Genomic DNA, 25904 nt, shown 5'->3' with positions numbered 1-25904 from the left:
GAATTCCATTTGTGCGGTCGAGAGGGGAAGACGGTGAAGCGGAATAGAGCGGAATAAGAGAGGAGGACAGAGCAAAAAGGGCTGGCAAGACGTTGGCCGCGTGGAAGACGGGAAGGTTACTTCACCTTGTGGAAAGCAAAGAGAAGAGGGTGAAGGAGAAATTCGCAGGAAGCACAAGAGGGACGGCGAATAATAAAAAGCACTTGGAGAAATGTTATACGCTTACGCTCTGTATAAACTTTATTCGCATTGCTCAGAATTGAATGAGAATGGGGAAATTACGAATACGATATGAGATTATATCTCGACTGTTTTCGCGTTGTCATTACCTAAGAATCGCGTTGCGAAGCGTCATGCGAGAATGTTAAAAGTGCATTTAATCGCGGCAATACACATGCCAGAATATGCTGATCAGTGATTATTGATCGTTACCTATGCTATTCGAGATTACTTATCGATGCAGAAAGAAGGAAGAGCTTGCAATAATGTTTACTCACATAGCGCAAACATGTGCGTAATATTTTCTTTTAACGTTTTTTTAATATCTAAACATTCAGAATTTTTGTTTCGATGTGGAATTCGTTACATTGCAAATTTTCACATATAATTCGCGAATCTCGCGAGTCGTTATGAGAGATTTCTCATAGAAATCGGACGGAACGCCTCGGATCGTGCCATTCGTGCCGAGAACGCATAAGGGCGAGAATCAGTAATGAGTACGTTACGGGTTTCTTCCTTGCCTCGGCTTCGTCGGCAAAAACTCGCTCTCGATTCGATTCACGGTGCCGGAGGACGAAGGATACGAGTAGGAAGAGGTGGAGGGGGTCCAGCGCTGGATCGGCGATCTCCGCGAATTAATCAAATACGCGAGCGATTTGTCTTCGTTACACCCACGTGGGCACCCCGGAGGGACGCGTGTGTAACCGGGGTGACGAAGCCTTCGCGAATCGGCATCGGCGGGAGAAAAACGTGACCGTACGACACGTGCACCTTGCGCGATGATTATTCTAAATAAAAATAATACTTTATGCAAGAAGAATGTCTTTATGGTGAGAGATTTATGCAGAGTTTTGAGCTGCAAAAAAAGATTACTTTTGCTAAACAAATTCTACACATTGCTACAAAATGCGCCCTTGTAGCGAATAAAAATTCACCTAATTTTATGTTATTAAAATTATATAAAATATGTATATAAAAGTTTCACAATATACATATTATTTTTTAAATTTTTTATAACTTATTATGAATATTGTTTGTGTGTGTATGAGAACATTTATTGTTCGAAATTCTTTTATTTTAAATTACAATAAACTATAATAATATTTGAATATTTCTTTTTAATCTTCCAATACAGACTAAAAATTGAAATTACGCGATGTGCGATATTCTCACGAAGAACGAACGATTTAATGCGCACTTTATAATTTTATTATCCTTTATGATTTATTACCAAATACGTTGCCTCGCGTATATATATCTTAATGGCTAACTTTCTCGCCACGGCGGCTTACGGAGGAAGGGATACAGATTTGTCCGGCGTGTCACATACCCTTCCGAAGTTGCGCGTCGAAATCCTTTTGCACGGGCAAGATACTCGAGCGGTATCTCAGCGTATCGGGATGCGGAGTAAATCGTAATTATATACGGGGAGTAGTACAGGATCGGCGGACCCACCTCTCGCGGCGAGAGTCCGTGGAAAAAGATCACGCGGACATTTAATAACACGGGTACCGAATGCTGATGGGTAGAGGTATCGCCGGGGATATAAAACGTGTACGTCTTCCAGACCAGTCTCGCGGTACCAACGCATATACGCGTAATTACACGCGCGCCGCGCGTATACGTTCACGCAACCGCAGTGTTTCATCCTTCGCATATATACATTTTACATATGAATTGATTCGTATGTATAAGTACATTTCAGATGTACACGCTTATCCTGCACGCATATATATACACTCATACCTAGGGTGTCTGACCGGGAACAACCTTTCAAATGCCAAAAAACGAGCTAAGAATGATGAGGATTGTATCAATGTCTCTCGACATGTGCTAAGTGCTGGAGTTATTTAGCATTGAGAATTAAAGAATTTTGTTTTAATTCTCTACTAAAATGAGATGTGGACCAAAATATGTGCACCATTGACCGAGACGTTCACGTTATATATATGTATATGCGTGCATGCGTGTGTGTGTGTGGATACACACCTTCCACACTGTCGCGTGCATCGATGCGAAAGGGGAAACGGAGGAAAAGGACGGACGAGTTGGATCGAGTATAAATAGCGGTCCATAAATTATGCCATCCACGTACGCGACCGAGTACCATCTTTAAGGCACTGGTCGAAGGCACGGGTCGATGTCACCCGATGTCACCGACGACAACATAGAAGACATAGGCGTCGACGACGACGCAGATGTTATGGAATACCGTGGAAATGGAAATATTCACGGCTATCTCTCTTCAATTCATCGTGACGACAATGTTTTCGTTTTACCTGGTTTTTCCCGTTGCGTGCAACGAGAAAAAAACTTGATCGAGATCGATCGCGTCGCGGTTGATCCGCGAGATTTGTCGAAACATCGTATCTAGGAAGGATATATCTCGGATGAGTTAGTCGCACTCCCGTTTTGGTCCACACCGCGCGCTCGATTGATCGATCCATCTATCGATTGATCTGGGCAATTATCGGTACCCGTGCTGTGCGTGCTTTATCCGCTGATTGTTTGTAATTGGATGTGGCCTCATGACGACGTGCTTTCATGGTCCGACACCGGATAATATAGAAAATTCATGCATTTGTAATGAAGTTAAATCGGATCTCAAACATCATTAATAAAAACGGTTAATTGCTGATTGCGAAAAGTAAATTGAAGAGACATTTTTTCATCAATTTCATTAAGATTCTTTTTTTTATGCATCGAAATGAAAGATCGCGCGTGTATACTAACGACCCGCCTTTAACTCAATACTGACAAGCTAATGATTTAGAGCCCTTTCCTATAATAAGCCGTCCAATTATACATCATCATCTATCAAACAGCAAATCGGGGACACGTCGCGTCGGCGCGATGCGTTAGATCTATGGTAAAGAGATTCCGAGACGCAATGCGGCGATAATTCCAATTCAGTTTCCCGCGACGTAGGATCCTTACGGTTCTTGGCGTACGAGAACGTGGGCGTGCGGACGGCCAACGGCATTCGTTATGCGAGATACACGCGTGTAAGCGGGCCGGCGCTCACGAGTCGTTCATCACGGAATTGCATCTGCCAGCGGTAATGACCGGCCAATTTGGCTATTAATTGATTCCGAGCAGCGGCACCGGGCGGTCCCGACTGACTCGTGCGAGAAGGTCGAGCGAGGTCGATGTCGTGGAATCGATAAACCGACATCATTCATTCGTCGATTGCACGTGCCTCGTTCGTTCGCTATTCGGCGAATGAAACTCGTATCATCCAAACGGACGCGATCGTACAGACACAAATGCATTTCACGCTCGTGTATATATATGTGTGTGTGTGACCGTGCTCGCCGAAGATCTTGCTGTAAGATCATGCCACCGATCAGACACGATCCTTCGAGCGAGCAACGCTCTCCGATCGTAACCGTGACGAATGAGATCTCAGCAATGCGCGACAGCTCTCGCTTGAAAAGATCTGCTTAGCAGCGAACCTCTCTCGACTAGCCGTCTTTTACGGTGGACTCAGTGCCGCCGGAGTTTTATCGGCGAAGAGAATAAATTCGTTCACCAGTAAAGTTAACCAGAGAAACGAGAGTAGCGAGACGTCCCGTGACTTCGCCTCTAATTTGGCGGGTTAAAATAGGACGAAGCAACTGTCCGTTATATTGTTGCTAAGATTGATGCATTCAAGATCTTATTGCCGTTTTTCTGCAATATACATCTTGTTTGTTTGAGAATTCTTCAAGTTATCTTGAAATATGTTTACAATTGTTTCATAAATTGTTACGGTTGTTGAAGACAACATCGTTGATATTGTAAAGGCAAATCGATTCGACATCTTTATATAAGATCGATATATTAGAGAGAAACAGACTGCAATTAATCCATCTCCCGATTCAACCGCATAAACGACAAATATATTGCGATTTAATAGCAACACACATAAATCAACTCAGCGTGAATGTCCGACGAATCCGGAGCCATTACAAAAACTAAGTTGCGATAATGCAAATGCAATTGGAGACCAAACTACTTTTTGATACTCGCGCGTCATAATTTATCGAGATTATTCTGATACAACTTTTAATTAGCTTCCATTGAAGGCGAGAAAGACGACGAGACTTATTATGAATAAATTAACACAAAATGTGTTTCTCTTCTTTCGTTTAAAGCAATTTTACTTATATCTGATGCACGTATGTATCTGTATACATTATTTAAATTATGTATTCTGCATTTCCAGGCGAACGACCAAGCAGGTTTTATCTGGTAAGAGAAGAAGCTGATCTCTCGTTGGATGCCAACACGGGGATGCTAAGGATTCGACAGCCGCTTGATCGGGAATCACGTGACAAATATGTTCTCAGCATCGAGGCACGTAATGGCGGCTCCGTTGGATATTGCCAGGTAAAATTGCACATCCTCCAGATAATCATCGTCTCGATATTAACTCGCCATAATCATAGCCGTTTATCCGTTTTCTCAGTATTTATCCTGAATGCGCATGTAATAATGCCAAACGTGCGAAAAATATGCTACGATTTTTGCATTTCTATCAAATATTATTATATATTTGATATTCGATGCAACACATGTTTAGCATCGCACTTGAAAGCTATGATTAATTCACCGTTACTCATCTTACATTAGCGAGGCATGGAGAAGCTTTTCACTTATTTAGTGAAGAAAATTTGTTGCCGAATTACTCTCATTTATACAACATCCGTGTGTCTTTTTATTTACAGATGGAATTGATCGTGGAGGACGTAAACGACAATACGCCGTCGTTTCGCACGACTAGCGTTCGCATCTCGGTGCCGGAATCTCATCCTCTTCATATACCCTTGTACGTGGCGCATGCTATCGATCCGGACACCACGCCATCGCTACCGATACGCTACGTCCTCGGTCAAAACAGCAACGACCTCTTTGAGATAAACGCGCGCACCGGCGAACTCTATTTGGCGAGACGATTGGATTACGAGATCCAGCAGAGGCACGGTCTTCTGATAAGGGCCCTGGACGGTGCTGGGCTCTCGGCTAACCTTAGCTTGAGCGTCGAGGTGCAGGACGTGAATGACAACCCCCCAGTGTTCGAAAGGAACGAGTATCATGTGGAGGTTCCCGAAGGCGCCAGGCTCGATTCCCAGGTGAGAAAAATCTTCATTACACGCCCGTCACGCAAGCATTTGTTTGTCGAGAGGATGCGGTAGGGTTCTTCGAAAAAGGAAGCGGATATAGAAGAGACAGAGAAATTTAAAATGTTGTACACGCGTATATGTTAGAGAAAGAGAGCAGAAGAAGAAGAAGAAGAAACTTTGGATCGGTCGGGAGAGATGGTGGAAGTTAACAACCTCTCTTCGGCCTTTCTTTCGCTCTTCATCGGCATCTCTTCGCGCCAAAGAATTCCCTTTTTTTTCCCCTTGTAGCCGGCTTCTTTTTGTTCCCCTGCGTTTTGTATCCGTCTCTGGGATGCGTAATTTTATCCGGGACAACCAGGAAGAGCGCGCTCGTGAACCTTTGCTCTCTTTCGTATCGCGAGGCATACGCCACGTCATAGCTACCAGTCGTTCTTTCCCTTCCGGATAGCTTCTCGCGAAAGAGAAAAGCAGAAGGAGAAGGAAGAAGAAGATGTTGACTTGCGAAGTTCACTTTGTAGGCAAAGAGAGAATTAACCTTTTGCGTCGACTAGGAGGGATTTAACTGAACGTTGCATCGCGCCGCGCAGATATTAGCTGATGTTACTCTACAAAGTTACTTGACGGACAAGTTTGGCCCGATAGATGGATAGGGAAGAACGTCTGATAATCTGATATGCAAACGCGTGCACGCGGCATGTTGCCGGTCGATATCGATTGCGAGTTCTGTGAGCGTCTGAGATTGATAGGTAACAGTCGATAGGTCCCCGCAGGAGCGCATTACACGGTCGATCATTTCACGAGCCGATTCCAGCGATTACCTGAACACGAGATAGGAGATTTATCACGTCACATACGGTTATACCGAAAATAGCATTTTGGTTGGAAAACTTGAATTTCTGGCTGTGTGCGAATTTGTTTGATACTAGAGAGATTTACATTTAGATTAATCCGCGTAAAAATGTTCAACGGCGATGTACATTTCCTGTAATACATATGTATATTAGTTATTATGCGGCAAAAAATCGAAGAAGAGCGAGCATGGAGAAGTCGCGAAAAGCGCATCGGAATAGCAGGCGATTGAGAATCATTAGTTGCTTGAAATTCGCGAGAACAAGATCGTCATCGCGATTGACAAGCCCGACGCTTCCTCGCGGTGGCCTTAACCACGAGCGCATATAATCCCGAATACGAGGATAGTGATGACGAGATCCTCGCCGCGAGATAGGCTCGTTAAATGACGTCACATTTTTAATATATCATATACACGGGTACGAGATAGAGCGAGAGATGTCGCCGCAATTGGCGTCTCTCACTTTTCTTTTTTTCGTCTGCCTGCCTCCTTCTCTTCCTCGTTCTTCTTCTCTCGTAGCTACTCAATCTTCCGTTCCATCTTTCTCCTGGTATACATGTATATATCGGCGATATCTATCGGTGGAACAGATCTATAGGTTGTCGGTAGTATCCGGACAATATCTTAGTCACTAGTATGCATTAGAGAGAAGGAGATGGAAAAGTGGAGGAAAAGAATGTGAAGAGAAGAAGAGCTAGAGCAAGAGAATAGCTTGGTTGCAGTAAGCGTAACCTTTCACCCATCGTAAACTAATAACGCATAGTTGGACACATTAGTGCCTGCTCTCACTTCAAATTCTTTATTTAATAGTAACACATATTTTTCCTGATCCATCTCGTCTACGGGACCTAAAGACAACTCGGTCGCGGCGTCTCTTTTTTTCTCCTTCTTTATTCCCTCTTCTTCTTTCCTTTTGCCTTTTACTACCATTTATCATCCGTGAGCCGCGGGTTCATGCGCAGGACACGACCTTATACACTCCCGATCCTACATTCTTTTTCTTTTTTTTTCTCGTTCTTCAACCTTCACTATCTTCCCGCGCTGGGAAATATCGGCTGGCTCGAACATGTTTAGGGTTCGCGGTCCTTGGGTGCGTTTAATTAATACGAAACGACCGGATCGACTGGTCTTGTCTCGACGCCGCCTATCACCCCGTCTTTTTCCCCTATTCTTGCTCCTTTCCTCTCTTGCAAGATTGCGAAAAATCTCGGATGCTTATTCTTGTTTCGATTTTCGTTTGGCAAAAACATTTCATTGCTATGTGTGTGGAATTTTCAAATATAATTTAATTAGATATTATATATATTGTTTGTGCAATTTAATTATTGTAAAATTAAATTAATTGATTAAAATAAATTATCTCATTAAATGTGATTATTATAATAGATTAATCAAATTCTTGTTTGCAGATTCTTCAGGTAACCGCGGTAGATCTGGATACGGGAAACAATGCGAGACTGAGCTATCGTCTTCATGGTTCTGCCGCCTTTCGAATCAGTTCTAACACCGGCTGGATCTATCTGGCGCAAAATTTGGATCGTGAAACTCTCGATCGACACACCTTGACGGTTCTCGCAACCGATAACGGATCTCCTGCAGCAACCGCGAGTGCCTCCGTGGTGGTGACAGTTTTAGACGACAACGACAACGATCCGCGCTTCGAGAAGGATTTTTACGGATTCGAGCTGCTCGAGAATCTTTCCTCGGGTACTCTGGTTGGTTCCGTCAGCGCTACCGATCTCGATCTCGGCAAGAATTCGCTTCTCAGATACGCGGTGGTTCAAGCCAATAGCAGCTTCACTGTGGATCCTGATACAGGTATAAAAAAACTTTTTCTCAATTTTATATATCCATATTTTTCATTCTTCTTCCGTTTACACGCCGTCAAATGCCAAGGAGATATATGTGGGTTCTCGTCGAAACGACGAGTTTGAGTGTTTGCGAAAGTCGGCCCGGGTCTGGCTTCGAGGGCCGAGCGAAGATGCCCACGCAACTTGAAAACTCACAGAGAAAAATATTGGCGAATCCATTTTCGAATTCGGGTTCGTCGAGATTTTGTCGAATAAACTCCGCGAGAAGTGCATTATTCTCTACTCCGGTCTTTCTCGGGTTCAATTCACACCGGATTTATGACTGCGCTACTTGACGATCGTGAATAAGAAATATATAAGGAGAAACTTCCTGATTCCGTGATTCTCTCGGGACTACGGTGACAGTGATCGATTCGCGGCGATTAACATTTTGGTTGCAGGTTTGAGATTTTTTTTCGTCGTAATGCCTTGCTTTGCGGTATTCTACCATACTACGGTACACGTGCAGCCACAGGAATCCCACGAAACGGAAGCAATCTCAGTGCAATTCGTCGTGGTCGCGTCGATAATTCCACTCTCGTCGAAATCTTATCGATCTTTTGCGCGTCATTCCTCCAACTTATATCTCTCCCTTCTTCGTCGAAACGCCATTACGAACGTAATTGTACGCCGCGTCTACCGCAGAATCTTTTATTTCATAACCAGATATTCAATCTCGTATATCAGTCTAAGGCTTAGTCGATCCGTTGTGCTCTCTTTTCCGTCCTCGCTTCGCGCTAACTTCTATCTCGCGCGTCCTCGCTTGCAGCCACAGTTACTTCCTGTTTCAGACAGGTTCTTAGCCTGTTAAATAAAAATTGAACACACCTTCGCTAGCTTCTTATTAATTCTCCGTGTCTGAATCGTCGGTATATATGATATTCCCTCTCTCTTTAACTTGTCCCTTCGAGTTCCCATCCAACGCGATATGATGGAGAAACATTATAGAGTCAACGAAAGATCGATTTAGGTGCGAGAAGGAAACGCCGCAAGTGTGGGAAAAGGAGAGACTATTAATTTTCTAAATGGAACCTAGCCGTCGGCGCGTGTAATTTACGCGTTGCTGTTGCGTCAACCTAGCGGCCCTTTATGCCGCGCCATTGTTAAACGATTTCGTAACCGACGAAAATATTCCTCGGACAACGTCGTCCACCTAAATTGTTTCGAAATTTTTTAAAAATATTTATCATCTCTTATATAAACCATATGTTTAATATAAATATTAATTACATTAGGCTTTATAAATAAGCCTTCTCAGCTTACGATATTACTCAATGAGGATTTGCTAAATTACTGGCTGGAATAACAAGAATCACACGATCTTTGTCTTCGCGATCTTCGTATAACTCATTTTAGATTACGGCAGTGTGTGTACGCTCTCTTCTCGTGGGTATTAAAATATAATCCGGTAAGAGTGGCGCTTTCGCTTAATCGGCGTGTAACGAATCATCAGGAACGGGACCCGAGGCTCGTCACACGCCGCGTAACGCACATGTATGCACTGTGCCTCGTAATGTGCGCGGTTTGATTGGCATGCGACACGGGAGTATTTGTGTACACGCTTGGTTCGAGGTCCGGGCTCTCTCCATTCTTTCTTTCCTCGTCGTTTCGTATCCGCCGGGTTGCCTGTTTGCAAAGGTGGGACTTCTCGAGTCATCCCGACTACGCGGATCGAGAGGCAGGCAGAAAAAAAGACGAGAGATAACGACGAGGTGGGGGCGATCGCGCTGCCGGAAGTATCAGCTGTCTTGTCGTACGAATACTTCTATATTAATCCCTGTTGCACACAGCTCGAATGCACATTGTCCGGTCAACAGACCAGCGGCGGCGGCGGAGTGAGTTGAAATTTCGCTCGGCCATTGTCCTTCGATCGCGGACTCTCTAACCCGCGATCTCCCATTGAGAAAACCCTCGAGCGATGCCTGTTGGCTCTTTCCGCGTAGGTCGCCGTCGTAATGTCCGCTTAATGGCACCCTTTTCTCCATTCATCCAATTAAGGAGGCCCCTCGTGTTGGCTCACAATGTCGAGAGATCGAACCCGCCGTGATTTATGGAACGGCACGTCCTTGATGAGACGCGATGAAAAGTATGGAGAATATCAGCGATTGTCAGCTCGATTCGACCAGTTCCTAATATGTATCGGGTATGATTACAGTCGCTAAACGTCGATGTCCCGCTCGACAAAGACATGATACATTTGACGATGTATTCGTCAAGCTGGTGTCAAAGTCGCATTCCGCCACTTTCGCCTCTCTTCCGATGCGAATCGTGGCGTCTTCGTGCGTGGAATCTTCACGCACGAAGACGTCTCTCATACATTTTAACTCGTTTCGATATGCACGCGCGATACAGCTGATCATTGCGATCTCAGGAATTTCCGTGACTTACCATCTAATCGATAGTATCATCTATCGATCGAATATCTGTTAACATGCCATCATGTAGCTTGTCTATTAGAACAGGAACATATTCTTATTTTAGAAATGTGGTAATGCTTCTTTCCGAATGTTATTTTGTCATATGATGATTTTGCGATGTAATTTGCGAAAAAAAAAATTGACTTGATAATTTCGTCTCGTATCGTTCTATGTGTATCCGGTGTATACCTCGTCGGCATGATAAATGTTGATTACGGTCAATTTATATTATAATTGAGCATAGGTGTAAAAATATTGATCGGATATCTTGAATTATTTAGCGATATATTTTCCAGGAGTAAACATGTTTAACGGGGGGTTTCCCACTGCTTTTTCCTATGCGTCGATAATTTGATACGCAGTTTTGCATTGATGATCAAATTAAAGATAAGATTGCTGCACAGCTAGTTTGCAACTCGCGTGTATGGTTGCCGAGCAGGTTTCGAGTTTACCCTTGGCTGAGATTTTTCTATCAGGTAGGCTTCTATTCGTCGAATTGTTTGAGAAACCGACGTTGTGTCGTCCGTCACAACAGGGGTCTTCCGCCAAGCTTACGTACATTCGATCGCGGCGATGGATTCCCAAATATTGGAAGAGGCACGCGAAGACAAAAAAGTCCGCTCTTCTTACGAGCATGACGGCGAGATCGGCCATGCGGTCCCACGAGAAACTAACACGAGAAACGCATTAGCACGCGTCCTACGATATACTTCTTATTGTTCCGCGATGGTATCCTCCGGTCGGCGCGTTTGCATGTCCCCCGTCGATCGTTTGTCTTGTCGACGGCGAGGAGTACGATGTCGCCGTGGCCACGTCGGGACGGTCGCGACTAGGTACGTCGAGAATTCGTGGAGGCATGCCAGATTCCGCCTGGCGTGTCGCCGGGACAGCAGTACGGTCGTCGTTTCTCACAGATACGTCGTACGAATTATTATCCTGATCCTTTTCCCAGATTCTGGAATAATTCTGGTGGCACGGCTATAACCGCTCGCTTAATTATCCATTAATGCGCCGATTGGTGCCCAGATGAGGAGAAAAACGGGTCTTTTGACTCCACCTTTTCCCTCTTTTACCTCGCCGCGCTTTCGTCCTCTCCCGCCTCTTCCTCGTCTTCTTATTCCCCGTTCCCTCCTCGTCCTCGTCGTCCTTCTTTCTCTCCTTGTGACCGTGACTACTCCCCGCGATACGTAATTACGGCGGAGCTCGTTACACGCGCGACTACGTATATACCTGGTACGATTATTACATGCGAGGAGAAAGAGAAAGGAAGAGAGAAGGAAGACGAAAAACGAAACCCCTGGCGCGACCGAGGAATACGAGCGACCGTGCATGGACAGTTCTTACGAGCGACGATTATCCAATTAACCGTTCTCGACGAGGAAAATTGATAAGGTCGGTCTAGCCGATCGCGATCCACAAGCAGGGATGTCGGTCGATTGTACGTATTGAATTTTATGCGAACGGATATGCGAGCGTGCGCTCTTCCGTTCGCTACGCCATTTCAATCGCGAGATCGGTCTCAGAGCCAGTGCCTAAGATCCATTGGATTCCTCGTCTAATATCGAGGTAGACTAATACGATGGTTTTTGTCGCGCGGTCATAAATATTTCGTAGCGATTGCAAATAAATGCTACCTATGGCTAAGTACTGCGAGGAATTGCTAATAGATCGTTAATAATTCGCTTACCGAAACGGGGATCCGATGCTCAACGCAATAAAAATAAATTGTTTCTCTTTCTCTTTGCTCGTCAGGCGAGATTACCACGCGCGAGCCACTCGATCGTGAAACGAAAGATGTCCATGAGCTGGTCCTGGAGGCGCGGGATCAAGGAACACCGTCGAGGGCCGCCAGGGTGCCTTTGAAGATCACGGTTTTAGACGTCAATGACAACTCGCCTGAAATCGTCGATCCTCAAGGGGATGTCGTCAGCGTTAGAGAGGAACAACCACCGGGAACGGAAGTCGCCAGAGTGCGAGCACTGGACACGGATCTCGGTGAAAACGCTTCGGTGACCTACAGTATCTTGAAAGGTAAGATTCTTACTATTAATGTTAATTTAATTTATTTCGGATGTTATGTCTTGATACACGAGAGAGAGCAATTGCATCTCGATTACTTATTAATTGCTATGCGTGACTAATCGGTTATACTCTGCTCGCCTAATTGAAGGAACCTGCGCTTTTGCCTTACGAATATATATGATTATATCTCAGTAAGAAAATATATAAATTATAATTATAGTAGTTGTGTATACGCGCGCGGCCAATAATTGCGTTGCTTCGTTACGAGAATGCCGGCAGTTGTGGAGAGTCGGGAATAATAGAGAAATAGCGAGGAAGTACTTACGCGCTGGAGATTAGACAGCGCCGACTTAGTTTTTTACCGATCTTTCTTTCTCTCTCGCTTTCTCTCTTATCTCTCGTGGAAGGGTGAGACTTTTTTAAACTTTAATAACCCAGCAGCAATTACAGAAACAATTATGCACGGTCTTAAAAGCAGTCGCAAACGTTCTTGCCGGATGTGTTGTTATCTGTTAGAAACGCATCGTCTATGAAGAACGCGCACGCGGTCCATTCCAACGCCGATTACGATCGGCATTGAATTTTCTCGATTACGTTTATTCATAGACATAAAAAAACAAAAGCAAAAAAAAATTTTGATCATAAGGTTAAATATTAATATCGCTTATTCGGGGTAATATTATCGCGGAGCGATGTCTCTCTCCGTCCAATTCTAGGATATTTCATTCCGCGCTTTATCGCGGCGTTTATTTCGCGCATACATGCTTCTCTCTTTGGAATAAATAACACACACACACACATATATATATATATATATATATATATATATCGAATAACTTTTCTATTCCATGTTAAACTTAATACTTAATTTAACTCTACGTTAAATTTGGAAAAAGCTCGTCTAGTTCTTTAATTTTGTTCTCTTTGAATTTCTCTCGCTTAGAGTATATTTTCGATCGGTATCTAATTCTGTTTTTCATCTCAGACCGAGATTCAGATGGTTACAACGTCTTCGCCATCGATCCGATCACCGGCATGATTAGGACCAAGGCCGTGCTTGACCACGAGGAGCGCAACGTATACCGGGTGTCTGTAAAAGCGACCGATGCTGGGCATTTGCCGAGACACAGCATCCGTGCGTTGCGAGTCGAAGTTCTGGCACTGGCAGATAATCGACCAACCTTCACCAGTAGCAGTCTTACCTTTAACGTGAGTACTATCGATATCATTTAGTATAATTCATTTATACGCCGCAATGTTTTTAACTTCGCTGGAAAGATACTATCGATGTATAATCCTTTTTTTATAATTACTCATTAGAATATTGATATATAATTTAATTGTTTTTTTTTTTTATATTATTAATTGTCGAAAACTCGATATTTTATATTTAATTGTTTTTCTGTTATAATAATATTTCTAAAAAAGCAACAATAAAATACAAATAAAGAAATATTCTAGAATATATAAATATTTTTATCATATTTCGATTACCAAATCTCTGTCATGTCTACTCATTGTCAGTTTTGTTCAATACATAAGTTAACTTTAATAAAGAGAATATTTTTATGAGAGATATGAGAAATACAGAAAGATAGATAATCACACGGAAATTAAACAATATACATTTAATGCATGTAGGTGCGTGAAGATGCAAGTATCGGGCACGCGGTGGAGTCGGTGTCGGGGGCAGGTCCTGCGGGTCGCGTGGCCTTCACCTTGGACTCGCTGACGCCGATCAGCGAGTTTCCCGCTTTCGACGTCGACCGTAGCTCAGGTCAGCTAGTGGTCGCACATTCCCTTGATCGCGAGAATGTAAGTGAATACCACTTGGAGATCCGTGCATTGGACACGACCTCGATCGGGAATCCTCAAAGTATCGCCGTCTCCGTGAAGATTGTCATAGAGGATGCCAATGATAATGCGCCGAAATGGCCGCAAGATCCGATAACTATTCGCGTGTCTGAAAGAGCGGCGATTGGCTCGACCATTTATAATCTCATGGCCAGCGATTTGGATAGTGGTTTGAACGGCGATCTTAGGTACAGCCTCGTAGATGAGTTTCCATCGAAGGGCTGTTTTGCTGTGGACTCTTTGACGGGTGCTCTGATGCTAGCTAAGCAATTGGACAGAGAGGAAAGGGCGGATTACACTTTGATCCTCAAGGCATCGGACCGCGCACCTCCAGGAGAGCAATTAGCCTCCACGGTCACCGCAAGAATCATCGTCCTTGATCAAAATGACAATGATCCTGTCTTCGTCGCGCCAGAGTCTACCAAAATAGCCGTCGCGTCGAATCTTCCGCTAGGTAAGTGTTATATCTCGCAAGCTATATTACAAATCTATACATAATAGGATGTTTAATTAAAATTCTTATATTTCATTAGGTGCGAGGCTGGTAAGAGTCGTCGCCATAGACAAGGACTCTGGTGACAACGGTCGAGTGTCTTATGTGATAACTTCAGGCAATGAAGAGGCACGTTTTACTGTGGGCTACGAATCGGGCATCGTGAGCCTCGCGAAGCCCGTCACGAGATCCACGAATCTCGAAATCACGGCCAATGATCACGGATCGCCGCCTCGTAAAGCTGTGTTGAAGTTGAGTTTGATTCCTATGACGACGCAGATGAATGGGCCTCCTCGGTTACTATTGCCCAATCCCATCGCCAGGATTTCCGAAAATTTGCACATTGGGACGTCCATATTGAGCGTCGCAGGACCAGCAGTTGCGGATCAAGGTAAAAAAAAGATTTAACTATAAGCATAATTGCCCTTAAATTTTTGCCGTTACACATCAACTAAATTAATGAAACTCGACTCTTCATTACGCAATTTATATGACCGAATATAAAGTTATCATTAGTTTAACGACATCCACATCGTCGGACCAGATTAAGCTATTTTCCGATTTAAGATCTGGAGCAATGTAAATGCGTGGAACAAAGCGAACAAACGCGACCGAAACTTATCGATAACAGGCGTAATAAGGATGCGCGGAAGCATCGAAAACAGAAGCTCCTTTTATATACTTCATCCTCATTGTTTCGGTAGTGCATGCATAAAGTCGCTGGTACGCGATGCAGATAGGACTGTCAATTTAGCGACGTTTATGGCGTGCACAGCTGAAATTACAATCTGCTATCTCTCGCTCTTCCCCGGTCGTCTCATTCGCATTCAGACGATCGGGATTTTGCCTTTCTTTCTCTGTCTTCGATGTAGATAGTATATGTCGAAGATGCCGCTCTGTACACGCCACCTACATATCACGCGCAAATCGTGTACGCGCAAGGGCGAACATAATCGTGAATACTCTCACCATGGTTAATAGGAAAGCCTTGCTACGAAAATATCTCGAATAATTGCCTTGAATCCGGTCAAGGTACCGAGCATTATAGTAAATTTAGTGAAATGACTCACGCGGCTCGGACTCTCTCGAGGATCGTCGGCAATGCGTTCCGTCCGTACGTAAAGCTCCGGAATACCCCGCTGCGGTGACTCTTCCCCTCTGTTCGTTTCTCTTCTCGATCGTCTTAAAAATCACGAGCACAGTCTCTACCGAGAAAATTCCGACGCTTCGTCTCGGCGAATATCGACCCGGGGAACACGTCCTCGGATTCTTCCTTTTCGGAAAACGCGATAACGAGTTCTTGCAAGCGAGCTCGTTCGCATTATTTACGACACAAGTTGTGCCATTTTTCGCGAGACGTGCGGCAACTCGCGCTAATTATCGTTGCAGGAGTTTCACGAGTAACTGAACATATTCATGGCATACATTAGTATTTTTGTGGCGAAGAACGTCCGACTAGAAGGCGAGTTGTGTCTCGAAGGTAAGATATGAAAGTAGTGAGTCGATAAATATCATAAAAAAATCATTATACGACTTGAAAGTCGCTTATTCCGGAAATATCGATCCTACATGATCGCGCCTCGCGTGTATTCATATTTCTGATGAGATCTTTCATCATGTGAAAAAACTAGTGATAAGCAAAAAGCCAATTATAGCTGCGTGAATGTCTGATAAACGATAATATTCCACGCGATCGCTAAACACATATATCTTCAAGCTCACATGTATGATGGTTACACGTACATATTTCGCGGATCATTTCTTCGTGCTAGATCCGCATACTTATTCCCAACACGGGAGCGATTTGATCTAGTCGGTTTGAGTCTGATGAACAGTTAAATCGCGCGGAAGAGTCTGTGCTTCTCGTATGGTAAACTAGTAGCCGCTGAAGCCGACAACATGGAGTATCTCTTCTGGCTTTGCGCTTATCTATCGCGACACCGAAGTAGCGCATTAACGCGCCCCGCCAAAGGATCCTACGTATCCCGGACTTAGCTGTGTGCTCGGTAGTATACAGGGGAAGATTGCAAAGTGTATGCGCAAGCGGGTGGAGAATCAGAGGGTATTAGAGAGGACGAGGCGAAACAATGGTCACGTATATCATCGTGCCGCTGGCTTGCCGCGGTACGCATAGGCAAATCACCGTGAGCTCCCACACTAACACCGATAACCGTCATACACGGCGATTCCTCACGTGTGTACATGTGACGCGAAGCTACGTTTCGCCGTGAAGCGAAGCTACCGGGCTAGAAACACGACGAAAAGTGGTCACGAACGCGAGCGTGCTGCGAATGGACGTATGTGTGTCGTGTCCCTTTGTTCTGAGCCGGCTAAAAATCCGACGAGCATGGGCCGCTAAGTGCTGGAATTCGAGAATGCATTAAAGTCTCCACGCTCGAATCGTGAAAATCTGCAGACGCTACGATTTTTCGATAATATTCTATTATAAAAAAATCTGCCGATTTACGAAGAAAATTGCAAATTTTATACATTGTTATATAGCGAATAATGAATTTTTTATTTCGCTTTATACAGGTAACGTCACGTTCACGATTCCGAATGATGTGGCCTCGAACAAGTTCGCCATTACGCCTAGCGGTGTAGTCACTCTTCGAGGTTCCCTGGATCGCGAGAAAATCGCCCGTTATTCCGTTTCTATTCTGGCGAGATCCAACAAGCTTTTGGACCTCACTATTCTGGACGTGATTGTGATGGATGAGAACGACAACAATCCGGAATTTCGGCCAGGTTCCTGTTATACTCTTGCTGTACCAGAAAACCAGGAAGTTCCCGTGATCCACACCATAGCCGCGACTGATCTTGATGAGGAAAAGAACGGCGAAATCTTCTACAGTATCGTAGGTGAGTTATCCCATCCCGTGAAATCAATTATGAGAATATAAATGTTTAAGCTTCAAATTTCGTATTCTTTTTTCCAGGTGGCAATATCGGCGCCAAGTTCAGTCTGGATTCAACCACCGGTGTATTGTCGATGTCAAATCTGGATCGCGAAACTGTATCCAAATATGTGCTGACGATTTCGGCCAAAGACAAGGGAAGACCCAGCCGAGAAGCGCGTTGCAATCTCACCGTAATTGTGCTGGACATCAATGACAATGCTCCGACCTTCATGCAGAATCAGTATATCGAGTCTCATGCGCACAATAGTTTTCCGTACGGATCATCAAACTATCCGACGAATTATTATCCCGCCAAATATGTGACAACCATCTCGGAGGACGTTGCGCCAGACTCGAGCGTAATGTCCGTAAAGGCAACAGATCCAGACCAGGGTGTAAACGGGAAGATCACATATGCCATTGCCGAAGAGACAAGCTGGCTCTTCAGGGTCGACAACCTGACCGGTGTTATTACTACGGCCGGGTGAGTGCATACGTCGCATCGTTCATTTTTTTACGTACATTTTCTTCTCTTTCTCCACTTTCTGTCACTCTCTCCGTTTCCTTTCCCTTCTGACCATCTCAGTTTCCTTCTTATTCTTTTTATTTTTTTTCTTCTCCTGTTTTCTTTCCTTTTCTTTTCCATATGCGAGTATTGCTTTGCGCGCGATCTTGGCTACCAACCGACTAATTTCATCCTGGCGTTAATTACCGCGACCTTTATTGCACATCCGATTAGGATCACCCAGGGGGATATTAGCGGTAGGTAGTAGCGTCGTAAAGTGGGAAGTGGAGACGCATACATACACAAAGAGGAACATGGAGACGGTTCTTAGCAAAAAAAGCTCGACGTTTTCTAAAGTGGAGGAGAAAGGAAAGGAGCGGCGCGGTCTAGGAATGTCGTAAAATTATAAAGTCAGTCGATGCGCTTTACGAACGACGTTCTATGGCCGATTAAACGATTCTGTATGCATAACCCGTCGACACAAACCAAGATGCTCTTCCTTTTTCCCCATCTCTCTCTCTCTCTCTCTCTCTCTCTCTCTCTCTCTTTTGTCGCCGCACGTTCGCTGTTTGCTATGTCCGTTCGTTCCTCTCCGTGTGTGTATCTCTTATGATTACATGTGCAATAAACTGATACTCAGGACGTCATTAAAGCCAAGACTTTCCGTGGCTTCCGTCCATCCTTTCAAACAGCAAGGTCGTGTTTGTTAATTAATGGATTATTTTGATGCAAGCTGTGAATCTTAATCCTGAGCAAAATCCAGCGTACCGACGTAATCGTTAATCGTTGTTCGTCATAATCGATGTTAATCGTTCAATGCGATCTTAGATGTCGTACGAAAATTTCGTGAAGGAAGATCTCAACAGCTAATTGTGCATGCGCAAACTTCGCGAAAATCGAATTCAATTCATCAGTCGAGTTTTTTTTATACAAAATATTAATTTTTATGAGTAGATGATGATAGTTCCGTAGTGATTAGAAAATGTCTTTCCATCTCACCGTCTGACATCTCCTCTCTCTCTCCTCAATCAATCAATCTTTCAAAGTGACCGAGTAAAACACTCCCACGCCAGGAATATACATGCAATTTTCTTGTTGTATTATACATGTATATTAATATAACCGTCATAAACACTCATGGCGCCGACATTACATCCAATATCGCTATGTTTGACTACTCGCACTTTAATTCTCGGTCGCCAATTGGTCTTCGATCTTGATTTACTATTACAGTTCAATTTTCATTGACTGCAGCCATGGTTTACGTGATTCTCATCGTTTCTATTTTCACTTTTTATCACTTTTGCTCTCGTTTACGCAGATATGAGCGAACTAGCGTAGCGAACATAGGAGGAAAGGGTAGGAGCACTAAATCGTGGAGGAACGAGAGAAGCTGCTCGACGATACTGGGAGTGTCGGTAGCCATGAGAAGAAGCGCAGGGGAAAGGGGTCGCATACTTTTGCATCGCGACAGCCGTGTGTCATTTCAGCGAGATGCCATGTGGCATTTCAATGCATTATTTCAGCCGGCAAAATGTCTGATATGCAAAACCAGATCTCGCTCGGGCCGCTCTTTCGTCGTGCGTGTATTTCTCCCTCCTTCATCGTTCCTCTTCGCTCTTTTTGAATGCGGTCATCTCTGTTTCTCTTTCTCTTCTCTTTCCTTCTCCTTCTGTTTTTAGTATCCTCTTCCTCCGATCAGTAGCCGCGGACCCGGCTTTCGTGTCGCCTTGTTGCTGTTGTTCTTACTGCACAACGATCGTCCCTGTTACCTTTGGAAGCCAGCCGCTCTGCGGCACGAGAAGAAGGTGTACGAAACATTTTTCCCTTTTTCATTCTTGGACCACCCGGTAGATACAGGTGCGGGTCAAACGAGGACCAGTCCTCTTTAAAATGACTCGATAAATAGTGCGAACCAGTGGCAAGGACGACGAGACGATACCGGAGATGAAGTGTCAACTGATCTCGCTGATCTCGTGTAGATAATTGGAGTATAAATCATTTTTGCGATCTAATAGGATACACTCCTCTATTTCTACATTTCTTTCATATATAGAGATCCTTATATATATATTTGGCTTATTTATTATTTGAATGATATTATGCACGTGACATTTTCAAAATTGTCTTTTATTTTTTGAAAGAATTATTTTCAATTAACAATAAGATGCTTTTTGTGCAACTATTATTCTGTTTGGATAGAGATTTGCAAAACTGCATGCCCTACACGTTGAGAGAAACGGCGAAAGATAAAGCAGTGGAGTAGTTCACTTCGCGCAATCGTAAATAAGCGTATCGAACTTGTGCACTACCGATGTCCGATCATTATCCCACGCATATTAAGAGTTATTGCGAAGCCGGTCTGGGAACTTCTCTTGCTCGACGATTGCGCGTAATTTTATAATAACATTGTTTTCAGATACAGTTTTTGCGAAATATCCGCGAATTAGTTTCAATAAATGATTCTGATAAATAGTGGCTAGTAAAAATGACTTATAAACTTTTCCGAATACAATACATCGTTAAAATAACATAATTATTATTACTCTTATTAATAAATAACGAACTATGATATCGATTTAATATATTTTTTTGAAATGCCAGATAAAATAAAACTTTAGAAAATATAAATTACTGCAATATTTTTTCTTACTAAATTATATAATTTCTTTAATTTTATTTTTATTATTCATTTTTTATAATAATTAATGTTTGTTTTTTTTTTCTTGTTCGATATAGTTCACTGGACCGCGAACGCCAAAATAGCTACACCTTTCAGGTAATCGCTGCAGACAGTGGAAAATACGATGCGAAGAGCACTTCGATTATCGTTGAGATCAACGTCAGCGACGTGAACGATAACGCGCCAGTTTTTGAGGAATATCCTTTTCGGACGCGCGTGTCCAGTGGTATACAGCCCGGTCAGAATATTCTACGGGTATCGGCAAACGACGCCGACGATGGTGCCAATGGAGATATCGTGTACTCGTTTCTGCACGAGCAGGAAAAGCCAAAATTTCGGATACACCCCAGCACCGGCGAAGTAACAGCGAGCCTATCGCTGTCGCAAGACAACGGCAAAATCTATCACCTGGAGATATTAGCCAGAGACAAAGGAAATCCGCCAAAGAGCGCCAAAGGTTTAATCGAACTCCAGATCGGCGATTTTGCAGATCTAGCGCCAGCCCTCAAATTTCAGAATGATACGTATAACGTCGTTGTTCAAGAGAACTCTGCGGCCGGCACAGAGATTGTTCAGATCACCGCAGTGCGCACCGATGGCAGAAGACAGCATGTATCCTATTCGATCGTATCAGGAAATGACTTCGACACCTTCGCGATCGATGCAGGTACCGGTTTGTTGCGCGTCAATAATCCTACGAGACTCGATGCGGAGCTCTGGAACGATCTAACGGTGAAGCCTAGCGACGATTTGCCGGACGAAGCGACGCGCACCAATTCGTGGGGAAGATCTCTGGAAGATCAGCAGCCGAAGGAGCCTAGAGAAAGCTCGAGGCACATACTCAATATCATGGCAAAAACGGCGGGACCAGACATCCTAGAGGCGTACGTCAAGGTAATTGTCAGATTGTCCGATGTCAACGATAATCCGCCGATCTTCACGCAAACGCAATACTCGGCTACTGTGCTTGAAGGCAACGCCAAAGGAGATTTTGTCGTGAAGGTAAGTTTCATAAGATCTTATAGAATCATTTTTTATATTTGGTGCATTATATGGCTTTTTTCAATTAAGCATTAAAGTAAAAATGTAAAGCGATACTAATAAACACTATCATCTTTATTTACTATTCATAAAATTCTTGCGTAAACCTTTATGAATATATATATAAAAATTTTCGAGTCATATCTTAATATATATAAAGTAAACATATAAGACAGATTCATTCAAATATCGGATATTTGTATTTTCTTTATATATTTTGTAGTACATTAATAAAGATATAAAAATATAGAATATACCGATATAAAAACGTACACAATTGGATATACACATTTTTACATTCGTTAATATTTGCTGCCGTAGCTTTCAGCAAATGACGCTGATCAAGGTCTGAACAGTAGAATCTTATATCATATTGTGGACGGTAATCCGGATAATGCCTTCACCATAAGCCCGCCGTATAGTGGAGTCGTAAGAACCAATATAGTCCTAGATCGTGAAGTCCGTGAAAAATATAGGCTAACTATCATCGCAACCGATCAAGGGAATCCACAATTAACTGGCACAGCTGCATTGAGCGTGCGGATAATCGATGTCAATGACAATCAGCCCACCTTTCCAAAACACAGTGTCATTTCAATCTCGGAAGGTAAGTCATAAAAACTAATATTAAACCTGGAATTTTTAATATACTGTTTAAAATATCAGAATATATGCGCGAAAAATTTACGTGCGTATTATTACGAGAATTACCTATAACCATTTATTAAATAAGTACAATATTCAAATTGTGTTCGTCAAGTTCAAGGTATTATATTACGAATAACATTATTATGCTTTAGTATTTAGAATTATCGAGCTTGCAGTATTTGATGTGCCAGTTTTCTCTTTAAGTATCCGATCTTTACATTTTTCAAATTGTGGCACCATTTCCTCGAGACTTTTGTCACCATCTATAATCATAACCGGCGCTGGTAAAGAGAATAAAGTTTGCCTATAGAGCCAGTCATCATGAATTTCGTGGATTTGTCTTAGATATTCTAACGATACAGAGTCTTCTTCTTTGCGCCCCCGTGCTTGCATTCTTTGATACACAACTTCTGGCGTAGTTCTTAGATATACTAAATTGCAAATATAATCAAAATATTATTTAATGTAAAGATAAAAAAAATATTTTCTTTGCTTTAGTAAACAAATGTATGCACCTATCAAGTCTGCTCTTATATTAGTGTTTTCCATACACCAATCATACCATTTTTCTAAAATTATCACCTCTACATTTCGTATCATCTTTGTACGTTTCATATTTTCTAAAAAGCATCTTGCACCAAATATGGATCTTTCCATAACTTTATAAGGTGACGGTGTGCTCATAGTGTGTAATTTTAGCCTAGTTAATTGAGCATACGATTGAAATAGAAAGGCATAATTTACTGGATCCTTGTACAAGAGATCCTAAAAGCATTATATAGCATTTCTTTTAATATCAGTATGACACGTAAAAATATTTTTTTCAGTAATTATATTGAATTTTTTAAAACTATATGATTCTGTCATATATATCTGCTGTGACATTTTAATTTAAAATATATCTCAAATGCTGTTACAGCTAAAAAACTTACCAGCAAATTTACTCCAGCCACATTTCGCCATAAATCCACTGGTTCTTGTAAAATTGTAGCATTGTTAAAATTTTGGAAGTGATTCAAAAATGTTGTTTTACCACTTCCAATATTTCCTTCTATACAGATTGTAAATGGATTGTTGTAGAATTTTCGTGGAGAGGCCATTTTCTTGATACAAATGGAGCAGCGTCTTCTTGAACCTATATACAAACCTGATATAAACTTGTTGCATCAATATCAATTAATAATCGAATTATTTTAAGAAATTATCAGCTTATTGAACAATTTTATTACTTTTGCATATAATAAATATAGGTTTTCATACTTATTGCTATCATATTCATTAAATTATCACGAGATGCAAATTATTCGAATATCACAAGTAAAATAGTACCTATGGTAATTATCTTGATGATAACTATATCCGCTTTACTGACTTTTATCGATTTATATAGATCACTTGCAAGAATTTCTTGAGGTTAGAGAAATACAGTTGTCTCTTCTTATATACCCTTTGTATTATTATATATATTCGTTACGTAACACTATAAAACTATTCGTAAAACACATATTGTGATTATGCTGATCGACTAATGTTGACTGGTATAGACTGATGTCGATGCACTGTCATACAAACATGCTGGATCTGGACTACTGGATGAGGAATGTGTTTCCCGCCAAAAGTATACATCGCCATGTTGTGCGTCACGTGAAAAACTTGTTTGACATCTGTTCGATGATGTGATCAACTGATGCGCTTGCGTAGCTATACTTGCGGGAAACTTAAATATACAAATGAAAAGTCTCGAGGATGTGCTATGAACCATTTAGCATTAAATCTTAAATAATTCAATAGAAAATATGTTACAATCGTTTATTAAGTTGGATATATATATCTGAATATATGTTAGAGAAAATAGATTACATTTAATATAAATTCATAAATTCTAAATTTATTAAATTGCGGAGATATTATGATACCAAATTTTATACTTGCGCTACTTAATTAATCTTATTGATGAATTTTTCAAATTTCATTATATCGCCTTACGAATATTACGGATACTAGTATCCAAATATTCAAAATATTTCTTTTTAATCGTATATCATCATAAAATGACGTTATAATCTTAAACTATTCTGAGTGTACGATAATGTGAATTGCTCATCTGAATCTATCAAAGGCAATCACATTAGAATGTGGAATAGCAAGAGGCTCGTTAAGACACTTTGTGCCAACGACAGTAGCATAGCAGTATCTATGATAATCCTGTCGGCAATATCAGATAGGATTTCACCCACGATGACGATAGCTCGAGTTTCATTTTAGTCGTTGGCTCTCGAATGTCTACCCCCGCGATTCCCCCTCGAAATGCAACGGATTCCATGATGGGTTCACTCCTCTCAAGGTCGCCCACGTGTGATGATAGAAGGAGAGGCAGTCGAGCTGCATGAGATGCTAGTAGGTACATAACAGAAGGAAAAAGAATGAAGAAAAATGCATTTATTGATATCGCGACGTTATTGGTACTGTGAGATCATGCCATCATCTGTATAAAGACCTTTAAATAAATAACTAAGAACCGAAGATTATAAATAAAACAACATTATACACATATAAAATTAATGCTAAATTATCAAATATTATAAATCTAAATTACATTTTAAGTTAATTTTAAATAAATCTGGGTGTATAAAAATTATGTTCAAGAAATATAACATACAGTTTGAATCATAAACACAGTCAAATCTATATATAGATTAGTATTTTTAGCAGAAGGTAGACGTACTTTATATTCAAAACAAATTTTTGATTTGCGACGAAAAGAGAATTCAACATTTGGAGAATGAAATATACAGAGTGTCTCACAACAGATAAACGATGGTAAAGGTGAATCGATGAAGAGTGTGAAAGCGAGAGAAGGCAGTGGAAGAGAAAGACTCAACTGTATTGAGAGGGCGGGAACGCATTCTACTCTCCAAGTATAAAGTTAAGTGGCAAAGGATTTATGCCGGCATTAAAGTCCAACTGTTCGGGACAATCTGCATAACTTAAGCGAGGCTGCCGAAGCGCGCGTTCGGTGGCTCGGCTTCTCTGTTGCTTTCTCTCTCTTTTCCTCTGTTCTCGGCACACGAGCCCTCTTCCTCTTCGGCCTTTCTCGCGTCATCATATTGTTCCCCATTGACAGATACGATTCAATGAAACGGCACGCAGGACTGAGATGGCCGCGAATTTGACGTACAAGCGCCAACCTCGCGCTACCACTTCTCGAGGCGCAGAAAAAGAAGGTCTCGTCTCGTCTTCTGTGAATTTTCTTTCGATCGCCATCGGTCGGCAGCTAGTCAACGAAGATGACGCGACGAAAAACGAGTGGTGATCGA

General features: G+C 42.3%; 2 protein-coding genes across 8 annotated transcripts in view; one reads left to right on the top strand and one right to left on the bottom strand.

Moving 5' to 3' along the window:
- Positions 1-25904, top strand: part of Ds (dachsous cadherin-related 1) — a 323661-nt gene that overhangs the window by 288869 nt on the left and 8888 nt on the right. For 5 of the 6 annotated variants that reach the window (XM_070294922.1, XM_070294927.1, XM_070294926.1 and 2 more), the window contains 11 exons: positions 4427-4590; positions 4929-5333; positions 7584-7992; positions 12194-12472; positions 13449-13672; positions 14105-14771; positions 14851-15201; positions 17346-17672; positions 17750-18194; positions 20955-21900; positions 22261-22546. In XM_070294922.1, the coding sequence (XP_070151023.1) occupies positions 4427-4590; positions 4929-5333; positions 7584-7992; positions 12194-12472; positions 13449-13672; positions 14105-14771; positions 14851-15201; positions 17346-17672; positions 17750-18194; positions 20955-21900; positions 22261-22546 (4503 nt within the window). The remainder of the gene's footprint in view (positions 1-4426; positions 4591-4928; positions 5334-7583; positions 7993-12193; positions 12473-13448; positions 13673-14104; positions 14772-14850; positions 15202-17345; positions 17673-17749; positions 18195-20954; positions 21901-22260; positions 22547-25904) is intronic. The other variant, XM_070294921.1, reaches the window with a different exon arrangement.
- Positions 22168-24206, bottom strand: LOC138932778 (deoxynucleoside kinase-like). 2 transcript variants are annotated; one of them, XM_070294936.1, is made up of 4 exons: positions 23917-24206; positions 23520-23722; positions 23103-23352; positions 22168-23018 (listed from the first exon to the last, which is right to left on the bottom strand). In XM_070294936.1, exons 2-4 carry the CDS (start codon positions 23685-23687, stop codon positions 22729-22731), a joined length of 708 nt encoding a protein of 235 aa, XP_070151037.1. In that variant the 5' UTR covers positions 23688-23722; positions 23917-24206; the 3' UTR covers positions 22168-22728. The 2 variants fall into 2 exon arrangements, with proteins under 2 accessions (XP_070151037.1, XP_070151038.1); XM_070294937.1 differs by having other exon boundaries at positions 23520-23734; positions 23917-23989.

The sequence above is a fragment of the Polyergus mexicanus genome, unplaced genomic scaffold (genome assembly GCF_030449975.1).
Source record: "Polyergus mexicanus isolate NDT 795.1 unplaced genomic scaffold, iyPolMexi1.0 SCAF_4, whole genome shotgun sequence".
Lineage (NCBI taxonomy): Eukaryota > Metazoa > Arthropoda > Insecta > Hymenoptera > Formicidae > Polyergus > Polyergus mexicanus.
The sequence above is the reverse complement of the archived record's forward strand: the minus strand, read 5'-3'. Positions and strand labels throughout refer to the sequence as shown.

Bases quoted from the DNA above. Each gene is read 5' to 3' on its own strand.
- LOC138932778 (XM_070294936.1), bottom strand. From the start codon at position 23,687: ATGGCCTCTCCACGAAAATTCTACAACAATCCATTTACAATCTGTATA. The intron at 23,353-23,519 runs GTAAGTTTTTTA...TAATGCTTTTAG, and splicing joins TGGCTGGAGTAAATTTGCTG to GATCTCTTGTACAAGGATCC. The intron at 23,019-23,102 runs GTGCATACATTT...TTTGCAATTTAG, and splicing joins TATAAGAGCAGACTTGATAG to TATATCTAAGAACTACGCCA.